Source organism: Sarcophilus harrisii, chromosome 5 (assembly GCF_902635505.1).
Source record: "Sarcophilus harrisii chromosome 5, mSarHar1.11, whole genome shotgun sequence".
NCBI classification, from domain to species: Eukaryota; Metazoa; Chordata; class Mammalia; order Dasyuromorphia; family Dasyuridae; genus Sarcophilus; species Sarcophilus harrisii.
The window spans coordinates 220191317-220209509 of record NC_045430.1 but is presented as its reverse complement, the minus strand read 5'-3'; the positions used below and the strand labels follow the sequence as shown (position 1 = coordinate 220209509).

At 30.7% G+C, this 18193-nt stretch overlaps 1 protein-coding gene across 21 annotated transcripts in view; it reads left to right on the top strand.

The window, feature by feature from the left end:
• Window positions 1–18193, top strand: part of CREM (cAMP responsive element modulator) — a 74580-nt gene that overhangs the window by 38106 nt on the left and 18281 nt on the right. For 13 of the 21 annotated variants that reach the window (XM_031939661.1, XM_031939664.1, XM_031939667.1 and 10 more), the window contains 3 exons: window positions 4695–4792; window positions 4961–5103; window positions 15787–15975. The exons of 2 other annotated variants lie outside the window; for them this stretch is intronic. In XM_031939661.1, coding sequence (XP_031795521.1) covers window positions 4695–4792; window positions 4961–5103; window positions 15787–15975 — 430 coding nt within the window. Of the gene's footprint in view, window positions 1–4694; window positions 4793–4960; window positions 5104–15786; window positions 15976–17766; window positions 17786–18193 lie in introns of those variants that run through there. 6 more of the 21 variants (XM_031939673.1, XM_031939670.1, XM_031939674.1 and 3 more) reach the window with 2 other exon arrangements.

The window sequence follows — 18193 nt, the reverse complement described above, 5'->3', positions numbered from 1 at the left end:
GAATTTTTCAGTTATAATTTCTTACTCTTTAATATTTCATTACATTCATAGTTTTGGGGAGGCAGTTCTCTAATTGATGAGGACTTATTTCATTTCTTTACTATTACAAAAAGCTGAATGTAGGACTATTTTGACATAGTATGACTTTTTTTTTTTTTTTCCAGTTTTTGACCTCCCTTTGCCATATGCATAGTATTAGGATCACTGAATCAAAAAACTTGAACGTAATTTCTTAAATAATTTAAAATTCATAATCCTAAGTGTTTTTAACAGATAATAGCTCTATTGATAGCATATTCATTCATGTGTTTTTTTCCCCCTCAATCTGTTCAGTATTGATTCTTTTCTCCCTTTTGGGGTCATCTTTGCCAGTTTGCCAAGTTCTGACATAAAATCTTGGAGTTTTGATTTGCACTTAAAGGAATCTAAAATATGTTTCTAAAGGAATCTAAAAGTAATATGGTCATTAATATTTTGTATTTTTTCTTTTGAAAAGTGGTTATCTGTTGGTAAATGTCTCTAGATGTTATATTACTGTCAATTCCCAATGTATCTTGACTGAGACTTATCAATTATATTTTTTTCCCTTCAACGTTTTCTATTTTGATTCTGTCTTATGTTTTTTAATAATCAAAATTGCCTATTATGTGTTTAATTTTTTAAAAATTAAATATTTTATTTCCCCCAATTACATGTGAAAACAATGTTTAATATTAATTTTTTTTTTTTTTAAGTTTTGAGTTCCAAATTCTATCCCTTCCTTCATCTCCTCCCTTGTCCCTAAGACAGTTATTACTGGAATCTGATATATATACATGTGCAATTATAAAAAATTACATTTGCATATTGGCTTTTTTTTTTTTTTTTTGCAAGACTGAGCCAAACAAACAAAGCAAAGAAAGAAATTGGAAAAAATAGTATGTCTCAGTGTTAATTTAAATAATATCAGTTCTTTCTCTGGAGACAGTATCATTTTTCATCATGAGCTCTGTGAGATTGTTTTGGATCATTGTCTTGCTGAGAATTGCCAGATCATTCAATTTTTCGTCATGTAATATTGCTATTACTATGTACAGTATTCTGAGTTTGTATTTACTTCACTTGGTATCAGTTCATATCATATCTTTCATGATCATCTCCAGCCATTTTTCAGTTAAAGGTTTATCTCTTAAGTGTAGTTGTGAAAGACATTTCCTTTTATTCTCTATTTTTTTGTTGTTTATATCTTGAGTTTATGGAGTATATCCATTTTATTCTTATGTTGTATGGTATAAGATGCTGGTCTAAATCTAACTTCCACTAAGCCATTTTCCTACTTTCCCAGTAGTTCTTGTCAAAAAGGAAGTTCTATTCTCCTTAATTTATGTTCTTTGGTTTGCTGTTTTCTCTTTCTTTTCTTTTCTTTCTTTTCTTTCTTTCTTTCTTTCTTTCTTTCTTTCTTTCTTTCTTTCTTTCTTTCTTTCTTTCTTTCTTTCTTTCTTTCTTTCTTTCTTCTTTTCTTTCTTTCTTCTTTTCTTTCTTTCTTCTTTTCTTTCTTTCTTCTTTTCTTATCTCATTTGTTCCACTGATGTACTTTTATGTGTTTTTAATCAGAGTTTTGGTCATTTTGGGTTATTTTCTTTCTTACAAACTTTTTTCTAGGTTATAGATTTCAATTTTAACTGAATTATTCCAGAGAGACCTGAAACCATTCATAGTTGATTCTCTGAAATTCTGAGTCATTTCCAGGTCTGGATACACGTAAGAAGAAATAGTGAAGTTTGATCCCCTAAAATTTTTCATTTATTTTAGACTGTCAAAAAATTTTTCAGAATTTAAAGATTTGTGAATGGTGCCGTTACTTACTACTGGTTATTAGTATATATTAGGAAGTTGATAGATTTTGATGTTCCATCAGAGATAGTAGAATAGAAGCTTTTAAAGCCCAAATATTTTTTGAAACTTTACATAAGTTTCTCTAGGTGGCATTTAGCCCTTCATTTTTTGTCTTGTGAATAAATTTCTTTTGCTTTTTTGAATTTTAAAATAAAGTTGATGAGATAGTTACGGTCACCCTCAAGATGAAAACACTGAGAAAAATGTATTATATTACAAATATGGATTATTTCTTAATTTGAGCAATATACTTAAATTATACTACCTTATCTTGATAAGAATCCATGAATAATTTGCAGAGCTCCCTTTTTATGACAGAATATCCTGTGTCTTGAAGAATTTTTATGACTATATGTGGGGTGTTTATATATATATATATATATGTGTGTGTGTGTGTGTGTGTGTGTGTATATGTTTACACACACATGCACATGTGCTATTCTAAAATATTCTAGTACTTTTGAATACTATACTATCTGTTGGAAAATCAAATTTAATAATTTTTCATTCATTAATTCATTAAAGTACCTTTTCAAGTTATGTCTATATATCCATGTACATACATCTTTATAAGTGACTGATACTTTGGTTAATAAGGTTTTTTGGGGGTTTTTGTCCATACCAAGTTTTGGCATGGCATTATTAGGCTTAGTGGCATCATGTTGCTATTGCACTGAATTTATCTTTGTGGTTGATATTAATAATTATTCACATTTCTATGATTGTCAGGAGATTGTAAGCTGTTTAGGGCAAGGGTTATGTGGCTTTTGTCTTTTAATTCCCTTTACTACCTCAATGTTTTGAGTATGCTAGGTGCTTATTAATGATTTAATTGAATTAATTAATGAAATCAAGTTAATAATATTTTAATCTTTGTTCTCATTTAGTTGTTAAAATGGTCCCCCTATCAAGAATTTCCTATAATTTATATGGTTCGGTGTTCAGAGTGATTGAAACTTAATGTTTTAGAAATGGAATTTGTTATTGTATTTAATGTTGTTAGACCTTAAAAGTGAAACAATATTTATCTTCTTTTTTAATGGTCCACATTTTTTGAGGCTTCCCCAGTTTGCTACTGGAACCTCATTTGGAAAAAAATTAGAGAATATTTGTAACGATTTATTTTGTGAAGAAGTAACAGTTTGTTTTTTGGTTTTTTTTTTTTTTTTTTTTTAACAATATGATTTTTGAAAGGCACACAGCTAGCTAGAGACATATGTACTTATTTTCATTCCATATTTCCTCCCATGTGTTTTTTGGTTGCCTTTCTCTTCTTCCATAATGTCATTATAAAAGGACAACATCTTTATGCTAAGACTAGATTGCATAGGACTTGGAACACTACTCAGATTTTCTTATCTTAACCTCTTCACTGCTGTATAAAGCAAGTCCTTTGTTTAGCCAAAATGGTCTATTAGCTGCCTCTAAAGTAATCTAGGAAAACCCCTCTTTTCTCTAAGTTTCTTTATAATATTCCCGCTAAAATGCCACCCGCCCCCTTCTCCTTTCTCTACTTATTTCAATCCTTTGAAGCCTTCGAAGAGTATTTGGAGTAAAGAGTGCAACATGACAGCCAAAGAAGCTTATTTGATCTTCAGCTGAGCTATGAAGGGCATAGTGTCCACAAAGTTCCACTGTACTACTATTTCTTGGTCAGACTCCATCTAGCTATTATGGCTAAAATTAAACATATTTTTGGAAGGACAATGACAAATTAGAGTATATCCAGAGAAGAATGACCAAGATGATGAGATGGCAAGATAGTATACTATATGAAGATCACAAGAAGGACCTGAGTAATGGTTAGCCTGGAGAAGAAAAGACTTAAGGGTGCCATGATAGTTTGTCTTCAGGTATTTTCTTTTTTTTAAATGAGGAATTCCATAATCAATATATAAATATTTCTCTATAGAAAAGAACAGAAAAAAAGAAAGTATAAGAAATGTGGGATTTTATTACATGTAAATTGCTTCTTTAAAAAAAAGGATAGTGTATTAAATTTAACACTTTTGTACCAAACTGTCTTGCATGTCTGTGTTTCCTTCTGGACCTTTCCCTGCTCTCTTCCTCTTCTTTCTAATGCCACATTAACATTCTCTTAAAAAATTTCATCATTTACCTACCCATCCTTCCCACAATTATACCACTTCTCAAAAATTTCTTCTCTTTTTAACAAAAATTAAGTACATCCAAGCTCAAAAAAAAAAAAAAAAGCACAATAAATCATGTCTAATAACATATGTCTCATTCTCTCTTCATGAATTTAAATAGTGTTTACGTAGAAGAGGGATTGGACTTATTTTGATTGCCCCTAGAGAGAAGTGGGGATAGATGTTATAAAGGCAATTAAAGCTGTCCAGAAGTGAAATGGTTGCCTTAAGTAGAGGATTTGACCTTACTGGAAATCTTTAAGTGGAGACTGAAGTATGGGCAGGACTACATGACTTCTAAAATTTCTCCAAACAGTAAGAATCTTTGATTCTTCGACTCAGAATTAGCCGGCACCTACATCCCCACTTATTCCAGATCTTCAATGATTTGACTTGCTCTCAAACCTGTAGAACTTATCTTCTATGCTATTTATTTGGAACATGATTATATATGTAGTCTTCTATGTTTTAGTATTTCGTATGTTTATATATTTTCTTTAGCTAGATTATAAGTTCCCTAAGGTTTGGACTATGTGTACTTATTTATATCTGCCAAAATATATAATGTAGTGTTATATAAATAATAGTCTTCAATAATTATTTATTGATTAAATGAATGAATTAGGCGGCCTTTTATATGATAAATTTTTAGAAACTCTTGTATTCTAGGTAGCAACAATTGCAGAGACAGATGAGTCTGCAGAAGCAGAGGGTGTAATTGATTCTCATAAACGTAGAGAAATCCTTTCAAGAAGACCTTCATATCGGTGAGTTTGTTAAAATTTCCATCGTGATGTAATTGTTGTATAATATTGTATAATTAGCCATCAAAACCCTTAATTTTAAGCTTTTGTTTTTGCTCTTAGTTTCATATTTTAAATGGATGTTTTATAGAAGTTAGAATGATCACTTAAACTGTGTAAATTATGTTGTAGAAAAATACTGAATGAACTTTCATCTGATGTGCCTGGTGTTCCCAAGATTGAAGAAGAAAAATCTGAGGAAGAGGGAACGCCACCTAACATCGCTACCATGGCAGTGCCAACTAGCATATATCAGACTAGCACGGGGCAATACAGTATGTATGCTAAGATAAAACATAACATAATTTTATTTTTTAAGTCCTTTGTAGTTATATTAAAGAATACTATGCCTATATATACTATGCTGAATTAAAATAATTTTGCTTTTCAGTATTGATTATTTTAGCTTTCAATATGTCAATGATTCCCACCTGTATGTATTATAGAATTTTAAAAAATGGCTGTTAAATAAAGTGAGATTTGTATTGAAAGACATTTTCACTTTGAAAAACTCAGCTTTTACTAATAATCAAAATAAAATAATTAAAAAGAAAAAAATTTGGTAATAGTGTATACTGCAAGGCTTTTTACTCCTTTCAGCTATATTTTCATTAATTTCTGCTGAGAACTTTTACTTTGTTATTGTTTCTAGTTATTTTACTATAATTATGTTAAGGTTGAAAGCAAATGAATAGAGCTAAAGGCTGTATTTTGATATTTTTAATTTAGTATGAAAAATATCTATCAATATGAAAAGATTATATTTGTATTTTTTAAAATAATGTTTTAAGTGTACTTCTATTTCCATTCCTCTCTTTGTTCATTTATATTGTAGTTCTGCCAATATGAAGATGGAAAAAATACTGAGCTTTTAAAATCACAATAATAGGCAGATATTTTAACTGACATTATTAAGCTGATATTTATATGTATATTACTCTTATATATGTTAATGTATTGTAAATTTTTATGTTTCTTGCTGTAATTAAGGCATTAGTTGTTACCCCCAATAAAGAGTTAAGTTTGCTATGTAAATATTGTTGTAAAAGAAGATCTGTGTTGCAGGTACTGGATATATTTGGAATTTAAATATTCTCTCGGTTAAATCTTGGTCTAATCATAACCCTCTCTCCAAAACACTTCTAATATTGAACATCTAGGATAAAAGATCTTATTATTATATTACATTTAATCTGGACAAGTAGGAAATCACCTTTGTGATCTAGAAAGGCTTTAGCAGTTTACTGTGCTTTAGATTATTTTTCCAGTTGTGCTGATAGTTTTACAGTAAGTCATGTTACACATTTTGCTTTGCCCCTTTGATGGCATGTACTGTGTTTTTATAATATAATGAGTATTAGATGAGAATATGAAGAACTGGTTTTTAGTGTGAGATTGCCACTAGTTGGCTGTGTGTCCTTGGACTAGTCACATAATCTAAGGGAAGGTAATAGCATATTGGTACCAAATATAGCCTTCATTGCTAAAATCAGATATTTTTGAAGGGAAAAAGTACATGAGTATACACAGAAAAGGTTGTTTATAGACAGTAAGTACTCAATTTTTACACAAGGTGGATTTAGTGGGGAAAGTGGCATTTATTTTTGTTGGTATAATAATGTTTGCTATTGTGCTTTACAGAGTTTGTTTATCATAAAGTTAAAAAAGTAATTTTTGTGAAAGTACTATGGGAGAACAGGAAGGAAAACAAATAGTAGTTCTATTAACGCAGGACATTTTTTAAATGGTAGGGGTAGCATCAGAAGAGTCTCAATCATATTTTTTGAATTTCTGCTTCTGCCCAAACAAGGATACTCTTCATTCTTCATGGTCGTTTTGAATCCTGCTCTTTATGGAACCAGTAGTCAAGCATTAAACTTGATTGGAGATAGTGTAAAGGGTAATAGCTTATCTTCTACATGAGAGAATTGTAAAGGTAGATAAATGTTTTGTTTTGTTTTTTTCTTCTGTAGGTGTTCATTTTTTGTTTTAAGAAAGGTCTACCATCTTAGAGTTTTCTATATTTGAGCCATCTAATAGACTGGAACTAAAACTGGTTTCTAATTTGTCCCTAATGTAGTGTTACTAATCATTTAAAAGCACAAACCCTGGTTGTATTCAGTCTCTTGATTTTATTTGACCTTTGTTAATTAGCAGAAGAGTGCACTATATTTCATATATCTAGGTCAATCACTATTACTAGTTAGGAAAATATAATTTGCAAAAGAACCTTCTAAATTCCCTTTATCTTTATTTAGAAGACAAATAGATAAATATTCAAATATGTGTTTTCATATTAATTATAATACTTCCTTTAAAGTATAATTTTTATAGGCAGTAACATTGTAGTTTTCAATTCTGTGCATGAATTAAATATGATTAATTGCTGATGTCAACAAAGGTCAAGTGGAGAAATTTGTTTCAACAATAATAGCCACACAGTTTTCATTTAGATATTCTTCTTGAGGGCTTTTCAGGATCTCTTGTTGTTTGTACATATATTTTGTAGTTTTTTAAATATTCATCTCTGATTTATTTTCTGCTAATCTTCCTATTGTGTTTTTTCCTTTTATAAATTAACAGAATTTAATGTTACTGGAATTTGAAGGGTTGATGAATTAGAAAAAGCAAAAAGTACTAATGTAAAATTTGAAGAAATAAAAGCTTTTATGAATACATGCAGTCATTCCAAATAGATCAAAGATATAAAAGTTTTTATAAATATCTGCAGTCTTTCCACTGAATGATAGTCATCAGCGTATTCTGGAATGTGTCCCTACATATAAATAGTATCTAAGAATAGAACCTGAAAGTTAATTGCTTGCTATAGATTTATTGTACTTTGATAATATATACCCTATTGGAAAAAAATAAGATGTGAATATTAAGTTAGAATAGTTCCTGGTATTAGAGGGGACAAGTGATAAAAGTAGGAGGAAATCCATTAAGGTTATATGCATATGATCTAAAGACTTTGTGTATTTCATCATAATCTTACATATGGTTTTGTTACATGTAACAAGTGGAGCTATTTTACCTTAGTAGAGACTATTTGAAGAAATTAAATATATAAATGGTCTCTATTTTAGTTCTAGGAATAGAAATATATGATAGTTATTAAATGAGACATATTACATGAAGAATCTCCCTTAAAATTTTTTTTTTATTACATAGATGAAAGGGAATTTCCCCCCAAAATAGTGTAATGGGAACTTGTTAATTTAGTTTAATGTTGCAGTATTAAAGTTGTTTACCATGTAAAAGTTATCCCATTAAATATGGGATCTTTTGACACAATAGTATAGACTTGATTATTTATCTCCTCTTAGATTCCAGAATACCAGTTTTTCTCTACTTTAAACCTTTCTGATCATTTTTCTTGTCTTCAGATCTACTATTGCACTGAAAATTTTACTCATACCTGATTTTTTGTTATCTTGCCCTTTGTGAACTAATATTTCCAAATTAAGTGAATCAGTCTATTAAAAGACTGATTTGCAGATTGATAAGAGAGATTAATATTCTTAAGAACTCAAGAACTTAACTTGTTGGGACAAGTTATAGTTTTCTCATTACTATTCTTTATAGAAGAAATTTATGGAGTTCAACAAGTTTTTATTCAACTGAGATAATAGATGAAAAAGCTTTTCAACTTTAAGTACTATATAAAATGTCAACTATTATTATTAAATGAGCAGTTATATTTACCACAGTTATTATTTTTGTGTTTTGTGCCTTTGACTTTGTAATCATACATAGCGTATATTTTCAGATAGAGATCAGAAACTTTAAAGTACATTCTTTTGAAATGTGTTTTTTATGAGGAATAATCTGATATATTCTACAAACCTTACTTTGTATGACTCTTCCTAGTGAATCTACTCTTTATTTCCATTTGATAGCTATGTTATGAAAATTTAGTAAAACTTCATTGACCTGAGTTCATTCCCAACTGTGCCTCTAAGTTTTGTGATCTTGTGTGTAAATCATGGGTAAAATGCAATATTAATGCTTATCTTAATTATCTCAGATTTACCCATATTTATATAAATGTTACCTGTGTGATAACTCACTACCTGTTTCTTGTTAACTACCTTTGGCTGTTGTATTTTCTAAGGCACATGTATTACAAACTCTTTTTTTTGTTCCTAGTTTTTCTATGGAAATTTAAAGCTGAAGATTTGTGGAGAGAATCTGTTGCTCTTTTCAAATCTGTTTACATCTTATCAATGAAGATACATTGCTGTTGTGTATTACCTGTTGTATCTCAATCTATAGCGTTTAGGTTATCTTTAAGAACAGATTATACATATTTTCATTGATTAAAACAACAAGCATTAAATTCCTGCTGTGTACTAGGTATTATGATAAAGGCTCTGACAGGAGAAAAGATTTAGGTAAGCTACTGGAAAACAGGAACTCTAGCTTACAATGTAGTAGAGGAATTAAAGAAATAAACAAGAAACAAAGGCATTAAAGACTTAAAACAAAGGTTAGATGGTTTGCAGTTGCTGGGGATTGGAGAACTTTTTACATCTCTAATTAGGAGGTGGTTTATGAATTGGTCTTTTAAAAGTAGACAAGAATTAAACAGTTGAACTAAGGGGAAAGGAATACATTGCAGGTATTGACCATGAGCAAAGAATGTACATATAGAAAGTACTTGGCCAGGGTGGGAAGCAGAGAATAATATCTTGACTGTAGCATAGAGTACATCAAAGGGGCTAGCATTAAAAAATATTTTTTTTAAGGGCCAGCATGAGGTAAGGTGGGAAATGTTAGGGTGGTCCAAGTTTGGCATGTCTTGAAGGTCATGTAAATTTGTATTTCCTTCAGGCAGTAGGATGCCACTGAAGATTTTTGATTATAGATGAACTTGACTAAAACTAAGCTTCAGGAAGATTAGACTGTAGGAAGGATAAATTGGAGTGGGTAAAGTGAAGAGAAACAGGAAGTCCTATTAGGAAGTATTGAAATAATCCATCTTGGTGGAAATGGGCATAAGAGATGAATGGAGAGTATATGTCTTGAGTCTGAATTGCCTGGACTTGGTAGCGGATTGAATATGAGAAGTGAGAGAGAAAAGAAAAATCAAAGGTAACTAACATGGAATGGAATATGAAAGTGCATACTGATATGACAGAAAGAGTAAAGTTAACATGTTATATTAACATGGCTCTGCATAATTAGGATCTAACATATATTTGATCGAGTTACTTCAAATCACAGGGCAAACCAATAATCTTCCCAGGTAGATTCCTTATTTGGATTACATTACAGTTCTTCTGTTACCTATGTGAATTGTAGTCAAGTAACTAACATTCTCTAGGTTTTAGTTCATAATTTGTGAAATCAGGGAGTTGGTCAAAGTCAAGGGTTCTTTACTTTTTTAGAATCATGGATCCCATTTTTATATTAAATTCATAATTGGAGAAAGCACTAAATTTTCTGTTACCAATTAGTGAAAATAAAGGTGAGATATATATATATATATTTTTTCCCCCCTAATCTAAAACTTCCCCCTGAAATTTATCTATGTACCTCAGATAGGTGGATAGGAAGGCTCTGTGGATCTCTCTGGATGAATTCTCAGATCTATTTCAACTCCAAATCCTATGGCACTACAAACTTTTTATCCTCATTGTCCTCCTTACCATCTCTTATAGGACTTGTACTTTTGCTTAACTCTTTATCTTCATGTTATTAATTATATGGAACTTTTCATTTTTTACAAGTGTGTCTAAGTAATTATTGAGTATATTTGAACTGATTTGGGTTATGGAGATTCCCTGTATCTCCAAAACGACTAGCTTTTAGGATATGATTTTTTGATGCAATTTAGTTCTATCACCACCATCATCAAAAACATATATTAAGTGTCAGATTACACTTGGTACGTTCTATAGGATATAGATCTGGATGTCCCCTATAAGAGAATCCTGAGGCCTTGGGAGGTTGACTTGCATCAGATAATAAGAGTAGTAAGTAGCAGATCCAGGATTTAAAGTCATGTCTTCTGACTCTTTATTCAGATTGATTTTTCCATCATACCTACACCATCTCATCTGGCTACTAGGTATTGTACAGATAAGTGCCTTGAAGAAATTTTGCTGTTGTTGTTCAGTCATGTCAATAGTGGCCAACTGTCCATGACTCCAGTTAGGTTTTCTTGGCAAAAATACTGGAGTAATTTGAACCTTTTCCTTTTCTAGCTCATTTTTGTAGAAACTAAATTAAAGAAAAGTTTAGAAACTAAAGCCAAGGGAGTTAAGTGACTTGCCCAGGAGTGCAGGGCTAATAAGTGTCTAAGGCTAGATTTGACCTCTGGAAGGGGAGTCCTCCTGGTCCCATTCTATCATTATATCCACTGCACTACCTAGCTACCCCTCAGTGACGTCAATATATCGATCACACAGATTTCCATATTTTGTATTCATCATGTGACCATCTATAGAAAGAGTAAAAGTAGTGATATAATTGGGAAGGGTCAAAATGTTCAGGTCCACCAATAAACTGAATGAGGGTTGCTGGGTTTAGAGAAATATCTAAGTTTTGTTCAGATGTGGCAGTGCTGATGTTATCCTTTGCTTCCTAAGGGTAGGAGATTGGTAAGTGGGACTGTGGGGCTAGAGGTTTGATGTTTGGAAACATTCTTGGATACTCTCCATATGCACTGTCATACTCCAAGGTTTAAAAAAAAAAAAGGTTTATATTATTGTACACAAAATATGTATAGAGAGCTATTACCTTGAGTTTGCATTCAGCAGTACTTTAGAGATTCTCCAGAAAAAGCTCATGTTGCCTTCTTTCTCTTCTGGACTGGAGAGTTTGATGAGAGGATAGATAAACATCTAGAAGAAGGTGAACCATTGGACAATGGGGTCTTTAAAAACATTTTTGGACAAAATTCTGTATCCAAGAAAGTTAAAATGAAAGCAATGTGGATTTGTGGAAGGAGTATTATTGCATTTGGAATTAGGAGATTTGGCTTCTAATCTAATCTTTAGAGGCAAGTTATTTTACTTATACACTTCAGTTCAGCTGTAAAATTGAGGTATTGTACATGATGGTCTTTTTAGTACTTTCTAGTTTTTAAAGATTGATTGATTGATTTTTTTTTTATTTTTTTATCTCTGTTAGTAGGTAGTAGAGTGGTGAAGAAAGGAATAAGAAAAGTCAGGAAAAGACCTAAATTTTAGTATCTCACTAGCTGTTGAACTTGAAAAGTTTAGTTTTTTTTATCTTAAAGACTCCTTTCCAATTTAAAACTTGTGATTTATGACATATATTGGTTCCATAGAGAAGAATTTTTTGTGGAATTAGCAAGTTCAGATTTTACAAAGGGCACAATTTCACATCATTAGAATGTATTTATCTTTAGATGTGCTAATACAATAAGTTGTTTTGAGAATGCATTTTAAAACAACTATTTTTCTCTCTACTGCCTCAAAATTATTAAGTGGGACAAAATAGTTTGAAAATAAAAGAATATTTTAAATTTGAAAGTCCTGAAATTAGAGAAATTATTGACTTAATTTTTACTATAAAAAGCAGCAGTTATTAAAATATGAATTATGCTTTTGTTTAAATTGCTACTACAAAAGGCATATTGTTAAGCCCAGGTTTTTGCCTTTATTACAGGTATTTTAGGAAAACACTAAGCCTTTTTTAAAGCAATGTGTTATGGGAAACACATTAATTTTTATTTATCAACATAATCACTAATGGCCCTGAAAGTTGACCCTTGCTTATGCAAATGATTCACTAACATTTTAGAAGTGTATTGTTAATATTCATGGTACATAAATTTATTATTAACTTTTCTCTGCTCCTGTTAATGAACATTGCTTGTCATGCTGTCCTTGAATTATTTGCCTAATAAATTTTATAATGATATTTAAAAATCAACAGAAATTATTTCCCAATTTGTCTTAGACATTTGAAAACTATGCATGTATTTTACAGTGAAAATTAAAATTTCAGATTCTAAAAAGGACTTGTTGATACTAAAATGAATAGAATCTTTGACATCATTATAGATCATATATCAGTTAAAAGTTGTCGTACTTGTATGATCTTGAATAGTTGCTACACAATAGGGATTGTCTTAGCAAAGGGAGTTGGAATAAATGGGAAGATAGATCATTGAAATCTGTCATTGGGTATTTGGAAATTTTGTTTGGGATATTAAAACCTTAAGTTATAAACCTTTATAGAGAAGAACTGTGTCTTATATCAGATAAAAAATATGTAAACACAATCAACAAATGAAATAATGTTATTTAGCCATCTTTAATATCTGCTTATGCTAGAGGGATTTGATAAGTAAATTAAAGACAAAAATTCCTAAGAAAGAGATTCTTGATAGACTTTTCTTTGTGGAAGTAGTATACCATGGAAAAAGTACTGGTTTGAAAATCATTGGGAATAAATGAGATCATTGAAAATAAAAGGAAGGAAGTACATTTTTAAGCTTATTGATGACAATTGCTTGCACAGAGAATAGCAGGATACTTGGAAGTTTGTTATAATCTAGGAGCTTGGAAAAAGGCACATAAAGTCATAACAACCTTAGTGATGATCTCAGGAAAAGTTGATAAAAGCTATATAAAGGATAAAAATATATGCAATGTATTCTTGCATTGTTTTTTGAGATTTTTAGAATTAAAGTTTACAGTTTGTTTATAGTCTGTTATTAATTGATTGATCCTGTAATGTGTTAAAACCATCAAAATCCAAATATTTTAATATTAGGATATTACTTTATATTTTCTATATTTATATTCTTATAAAAGTTTTTTTCCCCCTAATCCTGAGTAATGAAGAGCTCACATAATTGCTTTCTATTGTTTGCTTATTTTCTTAATCTTTGGCAAATATAACATTTTTTATGACATATATGAAATACTAATTTCAAAAATGATAAATTTTGAAAAGAAGCAAGTCATTTATACTTTTCAAATCTTTGTTATTCCAGCTCTTAAAAAGTTGAAGCTGTATGTTGTTAAATTTAAATGCATTTCACTGAAGCCCTGTCATATAGAAAGTCAGAATTTGGATTTTAGAAGAATATATGTAGTGTTTGCATTTATAAACCTTGATCAGCTAGAGTTTTTTGACATTGCACTTTGAAAAAGGGACATAAAACAAGTTCTGATCAAGAATTTAGAGGGAAGCCAAATTTGTAGTTACATTCTGGGGTCAGTAAACATTTAGTCCAGCTCTCTTCCTCTTCCATTTTGTAGTTAGTTCTTTATACTAAGTATTGATGTTTAGAATGATGATCCTAAAGCACTGAATCATCAAAGAATATTCAGTATAGTCTACTTAACAAAGATAAGAAAAGTGGGCTAATGTATTTTAGAATGATTTTCAATGAGAATTAAAACAAAAAGACGTCATTTTGAAAATTCAAGTAAACATAAGGATAAATACATTTCCCAAGTATTGTGGGTAATCAGACTTTGATAACGTTTCAGTTTAACATTAAACCCTTCTGTCCTTAGACAGATATTTTACTCATATTCCATACTAAATATATTCAGTGACATTTTGTTAATTATTTTATGAGAATTTTTTTAACTCCTCTTTTTTTTTTTTTTTTTTAATCTAAATTAGACCCAGTGTTATTCCAAAATTTAGGAACTCTTGTCATTATATAAATACCTGAACCTTTCCTTGAAAAATTTATCTGGATGTTTATTTGGAATTCTCCCCCTCCCCCAATTATATGAATCTCTAACTAAAAGATCATTTACTTAGCTTCTCCTAAGAATGGAAGTTTGAAATTGACCCCCATCTGTGCTGAATGTTTTGTTCTAAATTGAATTGTTACATTATTATACTTATCAGATTTCATGTTTTTGTGAATTATATTATTTTTCTAGCATATTATTTTGTTTTTCATTTTAAAGTCTATTTGATTATTTTAGGCTTTTAACAAAGGACCTCCCTTCTCCACAAAAAGATGCTTTATTACATTTAAGCCTGTCCTTAGTCATAAAAAACATGGCTTTTAATCCTAAATCTTCTCTATCTCTCACCAAAGAAAAAAAAGGTATTTTAATTTGGTGATTGAAAATGGTCATTAGTTTTCTCTTTTTAACTTTAGACTATTTTTAAAATGTGACTATAAAACCTATTGTTTTTAAGAAGGCAGTATTCTGTCCAAAATACCATTACATATTCTTGTCAAGTATAGAAAAGCTAAAACTACTTAGAGCCTGTCTTTGAAAAATATTTGAAGATTTTTAAAAGAACTCCACATCTTATAGTGCTCTTTAAAATCATATATAAGAGAATTAAAGTTTTATTTTATTTTTTATGATTACTCAAACAGAACAAAGTACAGATTTTTTACTCAGCAGTAAAAACATTATCAGACAAAAAATTTCAGTTTCTAATAGCAGATATACTTAATAGAAAAAATTAGAAAAATATATTGATTTTCTGCTATTAAAAGTGCCTCAGTGAAATTGGAATTGTAAGGGAGCCCCTGGTGATTATTTTAGACCATTCTTTGATTCTTAATATTTCCTCAAATCATTCTGGACAAATGGAGAAAAGAGTGTGGTAGCAACAAATTCATTGGGTGCCATGAAAAATTTTGAGGCTTTTTTCAATGTCTTTTGAAAGATCAGTTAACCAGGAAGATGATTGAATAATTATTTGATCTAAAGTTTCTTTAAGCCCAAACCTAGCCCTCATCTCATCTTCAAAAAGAACATTATAAAATGAGCTTTAAGGGCTTTTTAAGAGAAATATTCCTTGACTTAAGTTGATGATCCTCATTGTTCACTAAGAGAAATGCCACATAGAAAGGCAGAGATTCCATGGTAATTTGAAAAATAGAAAGCCACCTGAGAATTAAAATATCCAAGTGTGTGTTTTCCATTTCAGGATTATTAAGTATGATTTTTTTCACAGTTTCTAATGTTTCTTTTCTTTTTTCTGTTAAGTTGCTATAGCCCAAGGTGGAACAATCCAGATTTCTAATCCAGGATCTGATGGTGTTCAGGGACTACAGACATTAACAATGACAAATTCAGGAGCTCCTCCACCAGGTGCTACAATTGTACAGTATGCAGCACAATCAGCTGATGGCACACAGCAGTTCTTTGTACCAGGCAGCCAGGTTGTTGTCCAAGGTATATTTTATTAATACAATAAGTTTAGATAGTTTTAAATGATTCACACCATTTCTTGGTGGTGTGGCTTTTCAAATGACATTAGCAATTTTTTATTGGCCACTTAATAAGGAAGAGAGTTAAGGAAGATATAATATCTTAGTATATCAAACAACCATTTACATAAATTGCTTAATTCCCATTAAGTAGTAAAATTTTGGGAACATTTAGAAAAATTAAAGCTAATATAAAATTATAAAATGACAACATCCAAATCCTATTGATTTACTCCACTAAATAAATCTTCTTAATTTTTGGGTTAGTAATGTATATTGGATTTCTACAAGTTCCTGGTCTCTGATGGATAAAAACTTAAATCTTTGTTGCATGTTTTTTAGGATAAATTTAGTTTTATTACAGTCTAATGGTTGAGGTGGATTTTTTTCCCCTACCCATCGTACTGCTGTCAAATTGCCACCAGATAATTTCAAAACAAATCCAGATTTCACTAATCTTTAATGCTAAGAATTCTCAAGCACCAATTTTCTCTCTAGTGAGTTTGATACTCAAGAGGGCCAGCCTTGAAGAAAGGAAGACCTGGATTTAAGCCCTGCCTCTGCTCCATATTAGCTTTATGACTTTAGGCAAGTCAGTCTATCAATATCAGACTGTTAAGTTGCAGATGAATTGCAAATCTACATCAGTGGAGGGATTTTCCACATGAGGAGTTCCCTAAGTCAATGAAATCACAGGTCTAGGTTACACTTTCCAAATTCCCTTCTCATTTACCCCAACACTCTTTGGCACATAGAAATAAAATAAACCCATAATTGTGCACTTAAGTCCATGCTATTAGAATGACCAGACAGCTTGATAGACTTTGTTATAAATCATTCTAATCATTTTTTTCAGTTAGATGAATTACATTCGTAAGGACATTAAAAATTAGTCAGCTGAGAGTGCTGTGTGTGTTATTATTTTATGTGAAGTGATAACTTTTTAAAATCCCGAGTTTCATTTCTCGAATGGTTTGTTTACTTATTGTACATATTTGTGACACTGGTTTTGAAGGTTACCAGGCTGAGCTTTTTACTCGGCTAGTTTTGCAACAGTAAATAGCAGCTTTTATAGCAGACACATAACATGAAAATACTTGCTTTTCTTTTTATAAGCTTTGCCTATCATATAACTTATCCAGAATATACTCACAATATTTGAAGAACTGTTAATAATACATCTAATCCTTCATAGATAGCATATCTCTCATCCTTTATCAGAAATTTCCCCTAAAGTAAATATTTGTTTTATTTGACTCTTAGCATAAATTTGGTATAGGATAAAGTTATAACTTCTAAGATGGTGAACAATAAGTTCTTCCCTACTGCAATATCTCATTCTGTGCCGTAGCTTTTTAAAAAAGCAATAAGCTTATTTCTGGACAAAGTACAAAACTGATAAGAGAAAAAATAAACTATGAGTATTTTAAATGTTGAGGCATTAAAATAATATGATTTAATTATGTCAGATTGAAACTCAGTTTTGTTCTTCTGCCAGCATTTAGAGTCGAGAGACCTCTGGATACGTTGTCACTTTTCCAACCAGTCTTACTACTCTGTCAGTAGATGATGATGATGATGATGATGATGATAATGATGATGATGATGATGATGATAATGATGATGATAAGATTTACATAGCGCTTAAAGGATTGCAATGCGCTTTACTTATATTCTCTCATTTGATCCTCACAACCCTGTTGTTGTCCCCATTTTACAGATAAGAAAACTGAGGCTGAAAGAGGTTAAGTGACTTGTCCAGGATCATACAGCTAGTAAGTGTCCGAGGCAGGATTCGAATTCAGGTTCTCCTGAACACAAGGCCAACACACAATCCATTATGCTTTGTCCAGACTGGAACTAGGTTCCTGGGGAATTGGTTTTAAACTCCCTTAGAAGAACACAGTAATAGCATTATTTTTAGTAAAAAAATAAAAACCCCACCAAAAAGTAGTAAATTTTTAATAGAGTATTGGGATAAGCATTAGGAAATTTGAAATCTAGTTATTGATACTGCAATTTATTTTCTGACCTTGAGTGAAAGTGTTTTTACCACTTTAAGCCTTGGTTTCCTCATCTGTAAAATGAGAAGACTGCATGAGATGACTCTAAAGCCCCTAAAATTTGGTGACTGTGTATTGGGCTTACTTTTATATTAATAGAGGCTTTAGGATCTTCCCACT